General features: G+C 39.5%; 1 protein-coding gene and 1 non-coding gene across 2 annotated transcripts; one reads left to right on the plus strand and one right to left on the minus strand.

The window, feature by feature from the left end:
- Nucleotides 1-2,153: 2,153 nt before the first annotated feature.
- On the plus strand, nt 2,154-10,607 carry LOC141325847 (uncharacterized). Its single transcript, XM_073834579.1, has 2 exons — nt 2,154-2,362; nt 9,191-10,607. Exons 1-2 carry the CDS (start codon nt 2,194-2,196, stop codon nt 10,144-10,146), a joined length of 1,125 nt encoding a protein of 374 aa, XP_073690680.1. The 5' UTR covers nt 2,154-2,193; the 3' UTR covers nt 10,147-10,607.
- A 7,389-nt stretch (nt 10,608-17,996) lies between these two features.
- LOC141285319 (U4 spliceosomal RNA) lies at nt 17,997-18,137 on the minus strand. The gene has a single exon (XR_012338583.1). It is a non-coding gene; the product is annotated as a U4 spliceosomal RNA (small nuclear RNA).
- Between the last annotated feature and the right edge of the window lie 1,421 nt (nt 18,138-19,558).

A 19,558-nucleotide genomic window follows, 5' to 3' on the forward strand; every position in this document is an offset into this window, starting at 1 on the left:
AGTCATCATACCTGCGACAGGCTGGCGGTACGGGTCATAATTGCAATGGGACGCTGCAGGCATGGGTATCCACCGTCTCCTAAGAGACAGTGTCCAGCTGGTGGATACAGAGCCTGTTGATACATGGGTGATCTGCGCAGGACAAGGGCATCATGAACAGATCCTGGATTGCCAATGTACACATCTATAAATGCACCCTTGGCATCACAGGTGCCCTGAAGAATGATGGAAGGAAAAAGCTTTCTGTTTATATAACACTTTTTTTGTGGCTCTGCAGGAGGAAGAATCCTGACGTGGCACCCGTCGATGGCACCAGCGACAGCGAAATGCCTCGTGGCCAGCAAGGCGAGCAAAGCTGGCCCCCACCTCCTCCATCTCTTCTGCCTTTTGAAAGTGAATACCTTTGTGGAGGATTGTCATCATCTCTTCCACAACATTGTGAACAGTCCTACAGACTGTTGCAAGTGGCGAGCTGAAGGTGTCTGAAGTGACCCTGTAGGACGCTCCACAGGCCAGCCAATAAACTGTTACCAGCACTTCAATTTCATGGCTCCATCCATGGGCTTTTTGACGGGGCAGCATCCGGATTAGCATGTTGATGCTTTTCTTGGAGAGCCTGAAGGCTGGTTTTAAATCCTCTCCAGAAAAAAACTTAACCAGGATAGGTACTTGGTCATTGACTTGTGAATACCTTTGTGTGGGACTTTGTTCCTGTAAAGATATACAGATAATATATAAATTAAGAATGTTTTTACTGTTGCTTGTTGCTTCATTTATTGATAATGAATGGCGTCCCAGAGTCTAAAAGTTGTATTCTATATCAGTGTGGATAAGTACCACTAGTGGTACTCCGGCTATTGGTATGCAGAGGTATCACTAAATTGAAAATAAATTAATGTTGAAACACTATGGCCTGGTTTCACAGAAAGGGCGTGGACTAAGCCTGGATTAGTTCATAGTTCAGTTAGAACATTCATGTTTTTATAGATATGCTTAGAAAAAAAAATGTTTTACTGGTATGCATCTTGAGAAAAAAAAGGCACTGATATATTTTTTCTTTCAGCTGAAACAGCTCATATTTACATTTGAGTCTAGGATAGGCTTAAAACCTTGATCTTTACTTGAGTAAAACTTGTTTAACTACAGTACAGTATTTAACTTTTAAGCACAGCACATTTTAATTTAATCATTATTTCAGTTACTTACCTTTATGTGCAGTGTTAATGTTCAAACAGTGAATTTACACTGTTATAAATAAGAATATTTGTTGTCAGTCACTTTAACAGTGTAAATTCACTGTTTGAACATCTAAGAGGTATCTTATATATTTATATATATATATTAGATACCTCTTAGAAATGTTATTTAATAAGAATATAATATATTCAAACATTATTACTTCTTATTTAGATATATGAAATAATGAAGAAACAATAATTAGACAAAGGTACAAAGAGAGGCACGTCTTTTCTGCATCCTGGCTCTTCTTTGAAGTACTCTTCTCTTCAGTTCGGCAGCCTCCTCTTCAGCATCTCGGTAAAGTATACCAACTGCAATGGCAATCCCAAACTGTCAAACCATTTGATTGATTAATTCATTAATTAATTTACTTGTTTCACTTTTCTTTTGTCTAGTGTCTATTTTTTCCTCACAACATCCATCAACTTCCCAACGTTTTTTTTCCGCTATTTAAAAAAACAAAAAACAAAACAGACCGTCGTTTCACATTTTATTTTATTTTATTTTATTTTAAAACGATGTAAATATAATCAGAGTAGTGAAATGATCCCTGAACCACAGAAGAGGCAGTTGTTTAATATCATATTAGGTACAAGGTAACATGATTAATACAATAAAATAAAAAAATAAAAACATACAGTTAAGTTCATTTTAGTAAGCATGTTGAGCGACGCTATCTAGTATGCTGCTGTTCCAATTGCAGGATTACCGGACTTGTGTGCTCCTGTTCTGTGAACTTGCAAGAAAAGTTCCGACTTTGCGAACTTGGTATTGAGAAACGAGCACTTCTATTTTGAGCCGGTGCTGTGACGTCACAGACCTGCGCCGCGCACCCAGAGATTTAGTTTGCATTGATTTTCTTTCTGTTAATTGTTCGCATCTTAAACAGGACAAAGTGTTCAAACAGAGAGAAAGTTGTGGAGCAACTGAGATCTACATGACACTATTATAAAGATGGCGTTTATTAAAGAGGAGAGTGAAGACATGAAGATGGAAGAAACATTCAGAGTTAAACAAGAAGATACTGAGGAACAAACAACGATGGTGTTTATTAAGGAGGAGAATGAAGACATGAAGATTGAAGCATTCAGAGTCAAACATGAAGATACTGAGGAACAAACAGGTTGGCTTTCATTCTTAAAGCTGAAATGAATATGAATAATGTCACACAGGTGTAGAAATATTGAGACATTGGACAGAAGTGTTGAGATCACATGACAAATACTAACACTTCCTTCAAGTGACATCATACATTAAGATTTTAACAATAATATGGAATTAGCCTAAACAATATATATCTATATAATATTTCTGTAACATTAAACCCAATATATTTACTTCTAATATTAAAACCATTTATTTCTAGCACTTTGGGCTAATTATGCAAAAGTAAGAAAATTATTTATTTTGTGCAAAAGCAAACCTTGAAATGTGAGTAGTCATATTGGCTACCGCATGCTGTCTACATTTGTTCATTTAAAGTATTTGGTAAGCAAATCAAACAGCCAGAGGACACTAAGGCTACATCTAAATCAATCTGCATACAATTGAAAAGTGTTTGTTTTAAAATTTTCTCTATCAAGCATTTTTCAAAACTTTCTCATTCACACTGAAATGTCAGAAAATGTTAAATTGGCCTTACTGCGCATGTGTAAAACCTCATAAAAGCTCACTGAGACTATACAAAAGGAACAGATGATACTTTTTCATGGAAAAATACATAGATAAAGAGAGAGATAATTTAAATAACATTAATATAATCAAGTAAATAAAAAGATGACCGCTATTTAGGAGGCATCAGAGTGGAGCAGTAGGTCATACTTATTAAGAAGGTACTGTATTTTACCATGAGAACGGTATAAACCAGTGGTTCTAAAACTGGTTCATTTAACTGTACCCCACATTTTTAAAGTAAGATCAAAACAAAACAAAAAAATTTTACTTTTTAGTATAAAAACTGTTAAATTTGGGTAAACGATAAAATGACATCAAGTTAACTAATTTTTGCCGTGAAAACCGACTGCATCCACACCAGCAGCGTACGTTTGATTGAATGCCCACAGAGTGCTGCTTTAGCAAATCATGCTGCTGTTCATTGTGTCTCTAAAGTAGATTTGTAGCACCTAATAGCATGAAGAACACATATTGACTGTACATAAAGATCGATTTAAGAAACTCTTCGATACAGAAACATGCTGTGCGGGTTATTGATTTTCATGTTTAAAATACGAGCAAGAATGCAATTTTCCCTGAATATCCAAACAACTACAAATGTTGATTTTATGAAAGTTATAAAGGTAATATTAAGTTAACATTTAACATTTTAAATGTAGCCTACATTTTAAACACAATACTGTCAATATTGTTCGATTTTACTACAAATAATAATATTTGTAGTAAAAAACTAAATAAATACATTACAAATTAAATGAGTACATCTGTGTTTACTGGAACTCTTTACATTATGAAGGATTTTATTTATTTTCTATTAGTACTTACACTACTGCCACCATGGTCCTCCACCCCACTGTCCTCATTGCTGCTAATTTTTCTTCTTGCTTAACACAATGTAAATCACTCATTTTTTTGTGCAAAATACAACCCTTTGACCAAACTAAAACCTAAATAAATATATTTTAAATCAAATTAAAGCCTATTATTGGTACCATTGATTGAATGGTGCCAGAAATTGAGAGGTCAAGAATGTTTTCCAGTGCAATCTCATGGGCTAAATGTAAGCTTTTAATATTAATAGAAAGCTTACAATATCCTTTTTCAAATTAGCCTAGAGATATGGTTTTCAAATTCAGCTACTTTCAGTCTTTAAAACAATAGAAATCCAATGACCATCATTTTATTTTATTTTTTTATTATTATTTTTTTAGGCAATCCTGAGGCTATAATTAAGCGTTTAATATCATTATAAACATAGAATCTTTTACAATAAGCTTTAAATCATTGTATTTGGGGCAGCCGTGGCCTAATGGTTAGAGAGTCGGACTTGTAACCCAAAGGTTGCGGGTTCAAGTCTCAGGTCAGGCAGGGATTGTAGGTGAGCAGAGTGAATGTACAGCGCTCTCTCCATCCTCAATACCAGGACTGAGCTGAGTCCCTTGAACAAGGCACTGAACCCCCAACTGCTCCCCAGTCCACGGGGTGTGTGCACTTGGATGGGTTAAATTCAGTGCAGAATTTTTTATTATTATTATTATTATTTATTAATTTATTTTTTATATTGTTTCCAAAATATTATTACAATATTAGTAATGTTTTTGACTAAAACATTCATAATTTAGTGATTTATAACCATTTTTCCACCATTTTGCATCCTTTAGGGTGTTTTAAATTTAAAAGGTCAGCGTAACCACCCACTTTTATGACTGCCTAACATCAATGCCCTCTTAAAGGTCACATATTGTACACACTGCTTGAGGTTTATTTTAGTTGTTGATGTCCTTAAGAATATATATTTGCGGTATAAGTGCCAAAATCCATCTCAATATATTTTTACAGCTCCTTTTTTAGGAGCTCTGTCAAGAACAGGTAGATTTGGCCCGTCTAATTAATTTTCATGAGCCTCTCTTTAACAAGTTGTCAACAGATTGTTCGTCAGGTTAGTTTAAGTTTAGTGAAATGTACGGTTCCCATTACAGGTCCTTTTTAAAAAAAATAGCATATTGTGATAAAGTTCATTATTTTCTGTAATGTACTGATAAACATTATACTTTTATATATTTTAGATTCATTACACACTAACTGAAGTAGTTCAAGCCTTTTATTGTTTTAATATTGATGATTTTTGCATACAGCTCATGAAAACCCAAAATTCCCATCTAAAAAAATTTGCATATTTCATCCGACCAATAAAAGACAAGTGTTTTTAATACAAAAAAAGGTCAACCTTCAAATAATTATGTTCAGTTATGCACTAGGGTTGGGCGATGTCGACCAATTTGGCATCGTATGATGTCTAATGTGAAACATCGCAATGGACGATGGCATCGTCTGCGGGGGTGAGGGCTTGTTGTTGTTAAATAATTTATTCATAACGAATTAATTAATTGTAGCCTACCGTGTCCACCAGTGCTTAATTTATGAAAATGTCCGATTTTGGATTTTTGCGTTCCAGTATTTGTTTTTAAAGATCCGGCATTAACAAGTGCATTAGATCGTGACAGTGCGTGCTTGCAGACGAGAGCAAGCGCGGGTTTATATAGATGCATTTGGAGGATGTGTGTTGGTTCTTAACATATTTTTGACCAGTCAGCTTTTTTAAGTTCAATAACGCTCTCATTGTTTGCTTACTGCTTAACCCACTCTCTCCAAACGCATTTACTGAGCAGCAGAATGTTTAGAGAGAAAGGGTAGATAATATCAGAAATAATACCAAATCAGGCGAAATATTATGTATTAACATTATAAACACTATAAACATAGCTATAAGTTAGTTACCCTGACTCCAAAACGAATGATTTAAATGTAGAGGTATTCAAAACAGAACAGAAATTAAACAAAATATATAAAGTTAAGAAACTAAAACAAAGCGAAACTAAAAATAGCAGGCGTTGGGCTCACGCACCTCTGTTTTTCGGCACAAACCCAAGTGTCTCCATATTCCCAATGTATTTGAATGATAAAGTGTTATTTATAATGTATACTAGGCTTTGTATTGTACATTCGTATTTCGATGGAAAAATATATATTCTCCTGTTTTTGTTCCAAGCTCTGTTCATTATGATAAAACCAAGAAAAGGGCATATTTGGTGTAGTTTATTTAATCGTATTTAATTAAAATTATTTAGATTTTTTTCTGCTGTTTTTGTATGCCTCATTTATTAATGTCAACGAACTTTCATGTAATTTGTTAGGAGTTCACTGTAATTTATATTGTGATCACTAACAACTTCCTTGTTATTATTTCCTCATAATAATAATAAAATAAGTAAAGATGCAGAAATTGAAAACATGCATTTCATTTGGCTATATAGTGATTAAGTGTGTGTTTTTCGTGAGCGGGTTGCTGCTGCGGCGGGGGCGGGGCGGGGCGCTGCGGGGGCGGGGCGGAGGATCGCGATGCCGGCTCAGCATCGTGATGTCTATTGGCCATTGGCGATGGACGATGGCATTGTCTATCGACCCAACCCTATTATGCACTCAATACTTGGACTGCTTCAATGCGGCGTGGCATGGAGGCAATCAGCCTGTGGCACTGCTGAGCTGTTATGGAGGCCCAGGATGCTTCGATAGCGGCCTTAAGCTCATCCAGAGTGTTGGGTCTTGCGTCTCTCAACATTCTCTTCACAATATCTCACAGATTCTCTATGGGGTTCAGGTCAGGAGAGTTAGCAGGCCAATTGAGCACAGTAATACCATGGTCAGTAAACCATTACCAGTGGTTTTGGCACTGTGAGCAGGTGCCAAGTCGTGCTGAAAAATGAAATCTTCATCTCCATTAAGCTTTTCAGCAGATGGAAGCATGAAGCTCCAAAATCTCCTGATAGCTAGCTGCATTGACCCTGCCCTTGATAAAACACAGTGGACCAACACCAGCAGCTGACATGGCACCCCAGACCATCACTGACTGTGGGTACTGTTGGAAGTTGCCGGTAATCTAAGAATACCTACTTCCCCCAGCTCATTTATTCGCCCTTTAAATAAAACAGCTCGAGTCCGCGTCAAAGTTTAAAGCCAATTTAATAGTAAAGTCAAAGAGTGCTGAGCTCAGGATTCCAGAACAGCCAATATCAAATCTGACATTCTGGGCAGTCCAGGAATGTCTCACAAAGCTAAAATATGCATTTATATTCTTGATTCTGCAGGCCTCTCCTCCTGATATCGTTCAACCATTCTCCTCCAATCAGGGCCTGTTATCGCCAACCGTTCCTGCACAGAAAAGAAAATACAGCCCCATCCCATTCTTCTTCTTAGAGTGACCAAAAGTCTAGTCTAAAGTGACCTTCAAATTGCTACTACTTTTGCAGGGCTTCTTTTCTCCTACGTGCCTGTAAACAAAGGTTTTTTAGAAAGGACATAAATGTAGAGAGTTCGCAACTACACACACACATTTTACTAAACAGATTCTGTTACATAGTGTACACTTTGTCTTTTCATAAGCACAGAACATTTCGTCTTCTCATAAGCACAGAACATCCAAAACACAAATTTTAAAAGCATTTAGAAAAAGTATTTTCTACAGTACTTGACACTGGACACAGGCATTTTGGCATTTCTCTCTCCCCAGTCTTCCACCAGACTCTGGCACCTTGATTTCCGAATGACATGCAAAATTTGCTTTCATCTGAAAAAAAATACTTTGGTCCACTGAGCAACAGTCCAGTGCTGCTTCTCTGTAGCCCAGGTCAGGCGCTTCTGCCGCTGTTTCTGGTTCAAATGTGGCTTGACCTGGCGCCTGTACACGGTGGCTCTGGATGTTTCTACTCCAGACTCAGTCCACTGCTTCCGCAGGTCCCCCAAGGTCTGGAATCGGTCCTTCTCCACAATCTTCCTCAGGGTCAGGTCACCTCGTTGTGCAGTGTTTTCTGCCACACTTTTTCCTTCCCACAGACTTCCCACTGAGGTGCCTTGATACAGCACTCTGGGAAAAGCCTATTCGTTCAGAAATTTCTTTCTGTGTCTCTTGCTTGAGAGTGTCAATGATGGCGTTCAGTCAGGTCGGCAGTCTTACCCATGATTGCGGTTTTGAGTAATGAACCAGGCTGGGAGTTTTTAAAAGCCTCAGGAATCTTTTGCAGTTGTTTAGAGTTAATTAGTTGATTCAGATGATTAGGTTAATAGCTCATTTAGAGAACCTTTTCATGATATGCTAATTTTTTGAGATAGGAATTTTGGGTTTTCATGAGCTGTATGCCAAAATCATCAATATTTAAAACAATAAAAGGCTTGAACTACTTCAGTTGTGTGTAATGAATCTAAAATATATTAAAGTCTAATGTTTATCAGTACATTACAGAAAATAATGAACTTTATCACAATATGCTAATTTTTTTAAAAGGACCTGTATATCTCACATCCAAATGTTACTGGTTGTGTGTAAAGCTTGCACAGATTCTGGAAAACAACTGTGTGAATGGACCAAATCAAACAATTACTGAACAAATCATGGGACACATTATTAGTGTATTTTCCAGAATCGCTGTATGAAAGAGGCTTAAGCTGACGTTCCACTGGTCTTTTATATTAACGTTGTTCGGAAGCCTATGTATTAATGTAGTTTTCTGACATCCATGGACTGAACAGCGTTTTCTCGACTTGTTTTCATATTGTTGTTGCTTAGCATTAGAATGGACGTAATGTTGTCAGGGGTTGGCCAAAAGGAGGGTGGGACGGTGGTTGGCGCTCGGGGTGATGACTGAAGGCGGTGACTGAGTAGATCGGACGTCACATTTTTACGCAAGTCACAGCGCCTTGTGAAAAGGCACAGCTACTTTATGCAGGCTGTGTGCAATTTACTGTGGGTTGACTGCTTTGAAACCTATATGGTAGTTACATAACCCCTAGACCTTATTTATCATGAAGAAAGCCAGGAAATTTCAGTTTTGACAATATGGGACCTTTAATAAAATGTCAGAAGGAATTATTGTGTGATGGATTTTCATCTTGTCCCCTTTTAATTTTTTCCTCATCTCTCTCTAAATTTGTTGAATTTATTTGTTGAATTATTACTGTGAATTCTTACATAAAAATTTCAATAATTGAGGTCAATCTATATCTAGATTTCCTAAACTTTGTCATTAGATGATCTAGTTTTTTTTTTTATTAATTGTATAACGGCCGGCTTAAACTCTGTAGAATACCGGCCGACCAGGATCAGGTTTGGACGCCCTGGTATAGGACCTAGCAAACTTGCATTACATATCTACATGTTTTGATGTTAATTGTTTTGTGTCATTAAACTGGGATTAACTTTTATCTCTTTGTTTTTCCTCCTTAGACCTAACAGCGCTGAAAGAGGAGAGAGAAGTACTGAATGAAACTGAAGAAAAAGATCAGTTTGAGAATCTTTATGATTTCATAACTGGAGAATATTTTTTTGGTTCCTTACAGTCTGAAAAAACTTCTGAACAAAAAAGAGCTCAAAAGACAGAAACTATGAGTTATTTCACTTGCTTTGATTGTGGAAAAAGTTTCAATCAACAAGAAGACATTCAAATTCACACTGGAGAGAAGCCTTTTATCTGCAAACAGTGTGGGAAAAGTTTCAAAAGAAAGCTTAAACTTAATTGCCACATGAAAGTTCACACTGGAAAGAAACCCTTCAACTGTCGTCTGTGTGGGAAAAGTTTCAATCAAAAACGAATGCTTTATGCCCACAGGCGAATTCACACTTTAGAGAGCCGTTTTACCTGCCAACAGTGTGGAAAGAGTTTCAGTAGAAAAGAAAGCCTTAATAGGCACATGAATGTTCACACTGGAGAGAAGCCTTACTCATGCAAACAATGTGGAAAGAGTTTCACTCAAAGAGGAAGCCTTTATATGCACATGAGAGTTCACACTGGAGAGAAGCCTCACATATGCTGTCAGTGTGGAAAGAGTTTCAGTAGAAAAGGAAGCCTTAATAGGCACATGAACGTTCACACTGGAGAGAAGCCTTACTCATGCAAACAATGTGGAAAGAATTTCAGTAGAAAAGGAGGCCTTAATAGGCACATAAGAGTTCACACTGGAGAGAAGCCTTATACATGCTGTCAGTGTGGAAAGAGTTTCAGTAGAAAACAAAGCCTTGACAACCACATGAATGTTCACACTAGAGAGAAGCCTCACACGTGCAAACAGTGTGGAAAGAGTTTTAGTCTACAAGAAAACCTTGGTAGGCACATAAAAAAAATTCACAATAGAGAGAAGCCTAAAGATCTCCTCAGTGTGGAAAGTGTTTCAACTAAAATGTAAAAAACAGCAATTCTGGTCCTTGATTCTGATTGGTTGAGCCACATTTGAAGTTGCTGTAAATTACTCTACAAACATACAGTCCTGCAAGCACCCCCAACACTGCACAAAGTTTCAAACCCCGTTGGCGGCCATCTATTTACAAGATGTCTGTTGTTGATCGTCATTTATCGAGAGAGTCACCGCTCTGTATTTGCTCTGGAGAGCAGAAAAGCGGCGTAGGGATCGTCTTCGCGGTATTTGGGTCCACCAGACCCTTCGGAGGCGTTCGGCGAGTTTCATCACTTGCTCCAGGAGCTGCGCCTGGATGACGGCTGTTTCAATGGTACTTCCGCCTGTCCCGCGCCCAGTTCGATGACCTGCTGTCCCGCATCGGAGCGAGGGGATTCCAGGAGCGGTGGAACTTTCATTTTAAAAGTGAACTACTCGTTTACGTCATTCCTCCTTTGATGTATAATAATTCTATAGGTCTGTGCCATTTCTTTGTTCATCTTATTACTGTAAAATCTGTTTGTTTGTTTTTTGATGATGATAAATGGAGCCAGCCTCCAAAAGTATTTAACCTGTCCTGTGATTTCTTTATTTTCCTGACACAACATTGTCCAGACACACTAAAGTGTACACACTATTATAGTTATTATTGTTCTGTTATTATAATGTAGATACACTACACTATAATAATGTTTCATATAATTAATATTTAGATATGGAATAAATAGCATTCATTACAAAATTAATATGTGTCATATATGTGATAAAAAACTTGCTTTGTTTGTGCATTAGAACCGCACTAGGTATTTAGTATTCATGTTTCATATTTGAATGAGTGACTCCGGGCGGGCCTGCCGCCACAGCATCAAGCAGGCTCCTGATTGGTTAACGCAGCGCGAATTGACGGAGAAGTTCAGATTTTTCAACTCAGGCGGTAGACGCGAATTTGCGTCAAACGCGTGATTCACAAAAAGCACAATTCGTGCGAGAACTCCAGATGCGCGTAAACGCGTCTTACCATTGACTTAACATTGAAATCACTCGTGCCAGACGCATATTCGCGTTTGGTGTGAACGCAGCATAAGGGAATCCTATACTGGGCCCGTATTCACAAAACATTTTATCTTAGCACTAAGAGTTCTCCTAAATAGCAGTAAAAGTTTTTAGCTAAGAGTTTTCTCTATTAACAAAGCTGCTGAGACAAACTTTTACTAAGCAGTAGAGAGAAATCTTAAGCTAAGAGTAAGGGCGGGGTTGACCTCGTTACTATGGATGATGTCAGCCTGCTCACTAACCATGCATGCAGTGATTGGCTGATAGGGGAGGGGTCTGTGTCAGACATTTATTCATAGAAATATTGTTGTAAATGTTGCCATATTCAAATAAAGAATTTAAAATACAGGGCAAGTGTCACTTACTAAACAAGTGTTCAAATGATTGACAGCCTTTTATAACAAACAATTAGCTGATATGCATGTAAATGTAACCCCTCACACCCAAGTCCTACCACACCCGCTCCAAGCAGGTCTCGAACCCGGGTCTCTAGCACGTGAGGTGGATGCACTAACAAGGAGGCTAAAGGCTACAACCTCTAGGGTCTGTCGCTAGTGTCTCTTGACATCGAGAGTGAGGTTTATAATGGCTGTTGCCGGCTGTCTGCCTCAGAACATTTTAGAAGCATTGGATGATAATGAGCTTTTCAGAAGATGCGGTCTTAATCGCGAAGGTATTATGACTATTGCAGAATTGCAACAAATAGAAACAACCCAATAACGCCACAGATCAAGGTTTTAACAATCCTCGAATGGCAGCTCCTTATGAATGCAATAAATATTTTAATGAGGCAAAGGATTTCAATCTGCAATAGCATGACATGGTTACATGAAAACATTATCTGCAACTTGAAAGTAATGTCCATTTACCTGTAGCTGTTGTTTGTCACTTAAATCTCTGCCTTAATTTGCCTGACTTTGCAAAGAATACCTGGGGCCGTATGTATAAAACTTCTAAGAAATGGTCTTAAGAGTAGTCTTAAACGTTGACTTAACTGTCAAAAAATTCTTAGTAAGAAGTAGGACTTTTTTAAGAGTAGGAGACTTTTATAAAGCATCTAAAAGCAACTTTCAGTAAAGTTTGAGACTGATTCTTAAGTTCTGACTTAAGTGTTGTAAATTAAGGACTACAATGATTGAAACACAATATGGCCTCTGAATCAGCCAATAGTGAGCCTGCTCATGTGAGTCACAGCAGCACAACACCAATTATTTGATGGAACTACAATACAAACATTTAATTAAGACACTATTTCATATTTCAGTGTATTTAAACAAATTCTTTGCATTGTGGAAAATTATCACAAATTATTATTAATTCTTTGAAATCCATGTCTCCTCATTTACAGTTGGAGCAATGATGTGAACACAAAACTTAAACGTTTCTTGTTTAGCAGCATGGTTTGACGGTCAGTTGGAAAGTCAATAAACTGCCTTTAAGTTGTGGCCAAGAGAGAGAAAAAAGTGTTACTGATTTTGTAAGCATATTGCTGTCACGACCACACACAAAGGGAGAAGGTGAGTATCTTTCAAGGTATTTATTAACAAACGTGCACAGTTCAACACACGTGCAATCAGGTGAATAAAGGTCTCTGTGGTCAAATCTTCAAACAAACACAACAGGTGAGTTCAAGTTCATAAGGATCATAGCGTTAGCAACAGTCACTTCCCTCTAACACGATTAACGTGTTTCACAGGAGAACATCAGAGCAATCCACGAGGAGCACAGGAGAACATCGGAAGAATCCACGAGGAGCACAGGAGAGACAACAGGAGGAGAAGAAGATCCACAGAGAAGCATCCATGCAACTTCGATACCAGCCGGTGAGTGAGTGGCAGAGGTAGGTATATAAAGGGTGTGGTGATTGCTGGTGCAGGTGACGGTGATTAGTATTCTGGTGATGGTTCACGGGTGTGCTGTGGTGGTGATTGGCTGGTTGGTGGAGGATCGTGGTGATTGGGGCTGAGGGAACGTGCAGAGGGTGTGACATCACCCCCTCCTCCACGGGTGACTCCTGGCACCCAGGAACGGCGACGGGGACGACCACGACCTCTGGGAGCTGGGCGTTCGGGATGTTGGCGGTGGAATTCCTCGAGGAGAGTCGGGTCCAGGATGTCGTCACGGGGTATCCACGATCTCTCCTCGGGTCCGAACCCCTCCCAGTCCACTAGGTACTGGAGCTGGCCGTTCCGCCGCCGGGAGTCTAGGATTTCTTGGACTTGGTAGATGTTATCTCCAAGGATCTCTGGCGGGTCGGGAGGAGGAGGTGACTCCGATTCTGATTTCACATGAAACAAAACATCTGAACCTCTGTTAATTCTCAATAAGAGCTTCTCTAGAAGTCTGACAGAAGTCAATCTGGTTAGTAATGAGTGAAGCTGGTAAAGCTGTTTGTGGAGTTTTTAAATCAGATCTTGAGAGATTTAATGTATTGTTTTATTTCAGTTGATTTCATCTCGGCTGTGGCTGAAGTCAGTTGTAGTTTTTGCATTTCTTTTTGCATTGGCGACTCTGCTTGTTAACAGCAGGTGTTCATCATTAATGGTCAATCATCACATAATGATCTCCTTAACTCCAACACTGTGTCAATGCTACTTGAACACTCTGTAGTGTGGAAACACATGGACACTGAGCAGTGCTTGTTTAACACTGGGAAATATTACATAAATCTTACCTGTTTCATTCACGTATCACTGATGCATATGAATCACATTAAGTTTATTAATATGTTTATATTAAAACTATGTAATCCAAACACATGGAAAATTAGCATTTAATTGAATTACATAAAGTTTATTTTTAGGCCGAATTATTTTTTTGAGTGTAGATTTACATTATACAGACAGACAGACAGACAGACAGACAGACAATCCCTTATGTCACTTCCAAATAGTACATCCTTGAATACACACTATAAAAGGTAAGGTAGCATATTTACAGCACTATACAAAAATATTTTACATACTTGCGTGCACCATGTGCTGAGTCTGATCATTGGTTCTCATATATCAGGTATGTCCCTTTAATACACTCAAATGACACTTTGTGTCCTCAGAAATCACATTAGTCTTTATAATAAAGTTTTGTGTCATAGGTGGGGCTTGAAATTCAAATTATAAATTGTCCTCATAATTGTGTATATTTCCAGGTTGTTACATTATAGATTGTGTTATGTGTAAACAAACTTTAAAGTGAAATCTGTGTTCTATGGGTCAAAATAGATTTTTTTTGATCTTCACCACATCTCTGCACTCAAAAAAAAAAAAAAAACGCTGGGTTAAAATAACCCAAATTGGGTTATTTTGGTAACCCAACGCTGGGTTAAATATGGACAAACCCAGCGTTGGGTTATTTTAACCCAACACGTTGGGTTGTTTTATTTACCTAGACTATTGACAAAAATATATATACTACGTTGCTGGTGGAAAACAAACCTGAAATATTTAATAATAAAGAAAATAAACAATAATCAAAGAGAATTACTTAAGGGTTGTTTTTTTACCCAACTGCTGGATTAACCCTGTTTGGTCATTTAGTTGGGTTGTTTTGCTCAGTGTTGGGTTGTTTTTGTGTAACCCAACATTGGGTTACTGATTTTATCCAATCAAGTGACAGTTAAGAGAGTAACCCACTCCCCCTACTCGACGAGCCAAGCCCTACACTCAAAAAAAAAAACAAAAAAAAAAAAACGCTGGGTTAAAATAACCCAACGCTGGGTCAAATATGGACAAACCCAGCGTTGGGTTATTTTAACCCAACTTGTTGGGTTAAATCTTTGACCCAACACGTTGGGTTGTTTTATTAACCTGGGTTGTTTTTGTGTAACCCAACATTGGGTTACTGATTTTATCCAATCAAGTGACAGTTAAGAGAGTAAGCCACTCCCCCTACTCGAAGAGCCAAGCCCTACCTTCGCGGCCATTTTGAATCACCTCAGAAATCACCTCAGGAACAACCGTCCTTCAGCGACGACAGAAAAGGTATGTTTGTCGGTTTTTAATGTATGAAACTAATACTGTACACCAGGGTTCCTCAAATCTTAACCTGGAGGTCCAATGCACTACAGAGTTTAGCTCCAACCCTGATTAAACTCACACAGCAAAATACCCAGTGTTAATTTATCACTCTGAGTGCGAGACTGTCAACCCGTCCCGTGGGTAGGGCTTAAAGCAGGCTTAGAGATTTCTTCTGTCAAAGAAGCTATTGTTGGTTACAGTTGTGCTGCTTAATGTATTTTTTTATGTAATCTGTGATACTTTTTTCAGGATTCATTGAAGAATAAAAAGTTCAATAAAGAACAGCATTAGAAATCAAATAGAAAATCTTCTTTAACGATATACAGTACTGTTCAAAAGTTTTTTTTTTAGATAAATGAATGCTGTTCTTTTAACTTTTTATTCATCAATGAATAAATACAAATATGCAGTACAAGCTATTTTGCTGTTTTTTTCCAGTATTTTTGATCAAATAAATGCAGACTTAATAAGCCACTTCTTTCAAAAACATTAAACACAGTCATGTGTAAAAATGTTTGACAAACAATGTACACATTCATATTCTACAATGAGATACAGGTAACTTTACCTTCTGGTAGAGGTTGTGCCACTTCCGCTGCCGTGGTGCTGGTCTGTTGCCTCCAGACGGACAAACCCCAGAGCTGGCAAAAGTCCTCAACCTGGCCATCCACTCGCCTTCACCCATGGCCTTGTGGCTCTTTGGCTTAGTGCTCATCTAAATATAATAGTGAAATAATAGTTAGTAATGTGTATTTTTGCAAGTATTGGACAACTACACAAATGTTTTTAATTTATTTATAATGATACAATCATATCTATTCAAGCTAACTAAATCATGGCACCCATTACAACAATTAAACATTATTTTATTACTAATAAAGCAAAATAAGGTTACACTTTATTCAAAGGTGTTAAACTACAATTATGCATATAAGTATTTGAATATTAAATTACCATATGCAGTTACTATAGGGGTAAGACTAGTGTTTAGTTTGGTTTATAATTAGTTGCATCCAATTATTTATAATTTACTGTTATTGCTATAGTAACTACATATAGCGTGTATTAATGACAATGTTAAATAAAGTGTTACCCTCCCTTTATGTCTATATAACATTGCGTTTTCATTTTAATTATTATTTGTTGCACTTTTATCTGTGTTTATACAAATAGTAATCCATCTGCAAACACAAAACTTGATTACTACAGTCACACATAGCAAAATCACATTACATTTTAATTAGAAATGACTATTTCTACAACGAAACATTTTTAAAATCCAAATCAAACTGAAAAAAAGAATACATGTGTTTATTATGCAAAATTACAGGCAAATGGCGTTTTATATGTGAGATTTTAGGCAAGTCATGCATTACTTACTTTGAAAAGTTATTAGATGTTCCGTTCGTCTGATTTTTTACATGAATTAGAATGAAGCTAAGCGCGGTGGGTGGCTGCGTCCATTCTCATTTGGCGACGCGATTGGCTCTCAACAATGGAGCGCGTGCGATGCGATTGGCGCCTCGTCCATTCTCACAATGGACGGCGAGCGACGCGATTGGCTCTCGTCCATTCTCACAATGGACGGCGAGCGACGCGATTGGCTCTCGTCCATTCTCACAATGGACGGCGAGATCGGCGATTGGACGAGGAGACGGCCGCGGAAACAGACGATCCTGCTCCAGGATCACCGGTGTAAAAGAAAGGGTTAGGGTTAGTGATAGGGATTAAAATCGCTTGCACTAACAGCGACATCTGTTTTGAAAGATGTTTCCGGAGCTCGCAAAATCCGCTCAGCCTGCGCGGTGAATGGGCACGCTGGAGCCCGCCACCCTTTTGGGAAGAAAGAGAGTCAACTGAGCCGCCCAACGTGGGGCTCGAACCCAGGACCTTGAGATTAAGAGTCTCATGCTCTACCGACTGAGCTAGCCGGGCTGGTCGTGGGCTTCTTCACCGGGTCGGACCCAGTTTTCATCGGCCCCCAAATTACACAGGCGAAACGGAGGCTCTCGCGTTGTGCGAGACTGTCGAGCCCTCCCCGTGGGTAGGGCTTAGAGCAGGCTTAGAGTTTTCTGCTGTCGGTTTTGACCCAATCTGTTTTTGGGAAGCGCAGTTTGACCCAGCAGTGCGGGCCAACAACACGTTCTGTTTTGCCGCGTGAAGGCAGGTCAATGCTTTGGACAGCGTATGGTTGAGATGAGATTTTCCACCAATTTGGGGCACCTTTCTTAAGGAAATCAAGGATGATTTCATGGGAAATGGCAAACTGCTGTAGCATTTGGCTAACAAGCCAAAGCTACAAAGGATGTACCGGTGCCACGTCGTCCGAGCAGAATCCACATTCGGCCGTAATCGGAGGTTACTACTAACGTTCGATTGTGTCTCATAGGGAGTTTGACGCAGGGCCTCAGTGGAAAACAGGCCCTCGGCGGCTGAAACAAAAGACAAAGAAGGCATCCACATGCACATGATTCAGGAGTGTTAAACAAAGAAACCACGCAAGATGACGAGGTGGTCCAGCGGTTAAGGCGGTGGAAGGCTAATACATTGTGCTCGACATGCACTGGAAGCTTTAGCGCCACTGAGAGCCCACCGGACCAGACAGGCCCAACCTGTTTACAATGGGTAACGGTGAGCCGTAATTGCGCTGCAGTTTAATGATACCCGTCTTGAGGACATATTTACAAAACAACAAGCCTTCTGGCTCTGGCGCTCAATCATCAGCAGACACCTTTTTGACGAGAAACAAAACCTAAACGAAACAAGGATACTTTTTCTCAACAATACTGTAAGCCTCCAGAGAGGCTAGCAAAAATTGCCAAAGCTGACTGTATTTCAAGTCATCCTGGCGGGGTATTGGGTAAAATTTTCAACCAGCAATGATCGCGCCTCGGATAAACCGCATAGGCTACAATATTGCCTCTGAGAAAGAATGTCGGCGACCTTTTCAGGGGCAATAAATTCTCTGAGAAAGAATGCCGTGACCTTTTCAGGCACCTACGTGGAATTGAACCGACAAGGTGGTAGCAAGCTTTAAACTGCCGCACAAACAGTCTCCTGGCACGGGTTGCTGCACCGTGTTTCTACGGAACAGATTAGAGGTGTGTAAAAGACGGCTCATTCACTATTTCCTCTGTGCTCAAAACAGCCTGCTGAAAGCACAGCAGCAGCAGCTGAAAAGGTCCGCAGCATGGCCTCTCTCAGTCAGCAAGGGGGCGGGGAGGCCGAGTGGTTAAGGCGATGGACTGCTAATCCCATCCTTGTCGTTCGGTTCCTTTAGCACTGGACCTTAATCTAGGTCCTGGGGACCCCATGCTGAACTTTTTGTGTGTCCTCCTTATCTAACACACTCAGTTCAGTTCTTTGAGTTCTCTACTAATGAGCTGATGATCTGAATCGGGAGTGCTAAATAAAAGGCGCCACGTAGTATGACGAGGTGGCCGAGTGGTTAAGGCGATGGACTGCTACTCCATTGTGCTCTGCACGCGTGGGTTCGAATCCCATCCTCGTCGTTCAGTACGTTTAGCAGTGATCCTCGTTCCTGGGGACCCCACTCTGCAATTTTTGTGTGTTTTCCCTATCTGACACACTCAGTTCAGTTTATTGATACCTGCCGCAAAGTCTTGAGAACATATTGACAAAACAACAAGTCTTCTGGCTCCGGCACGCTACGATCGGTGGACACCTCTTTGACGAGGACCAACAACCAGCCAGGCCAATAAAAGGAAACAAAACGAAGCAAGACTATCTTTCTCAACAAGCCTCCAGAGAGATTGGCAAACATTGCCGATGCTGACTGTATTTCAAGTCATCCCGGTGGGGTATTGACTTTGTGGACTTTTGCATCTACATTAATATTAGTCTGTTTCTTCTTATTCTGAGGTCACCGTAGCCACCAGATCCATTCTGTATTCCGATCTGATGGTCACTACAGTCCCCCGGTTCCAGTCCGTACCAAGAGCAGATGGTGGATGAGCACCTTCAGCCGAATGTCAGTGGATACTATGTCAACTAGATGAGCCCCAGAGACAGATCATCAGTAAAGAAGGCATCCACATGCCACAGTAAACTACTCGAGCTGGTGAAAATGTTCACCAAACACCCGCCGCTGAATTCTTTTAAAACAAGCCAGCTTATTGAAGGTGCACAAGATAAACGCCCTGAGAAAGCTGTGCCTCGCAACCCTAAGAATGGCATAGGCGTCAGTGGACACCTGACGCGCGTGCAAAACTCCAGCATTTCCCTGGGTGGGCTCAAACCACCAACCTTTCGGTTAACAGCCGAACGCGCTAACCGATTGCGCCAAAGCTGGGGAACAATAGTCTGTTAAGGGGGGGGAGGAAAAGGAAGGAGGG

This window comes from Garra rufa, chromosome 1 (genome assembly GCF_049309525.1).
Source record: "Garra rufa chromosome 1, GarRuf1.0, whole genome shotgun sequence".
NCBI lineage: Eukaryota > Metazoa > Chordata > Actinopteri > Cypriniformes > Cyprinidae > Garra > Garra rufa.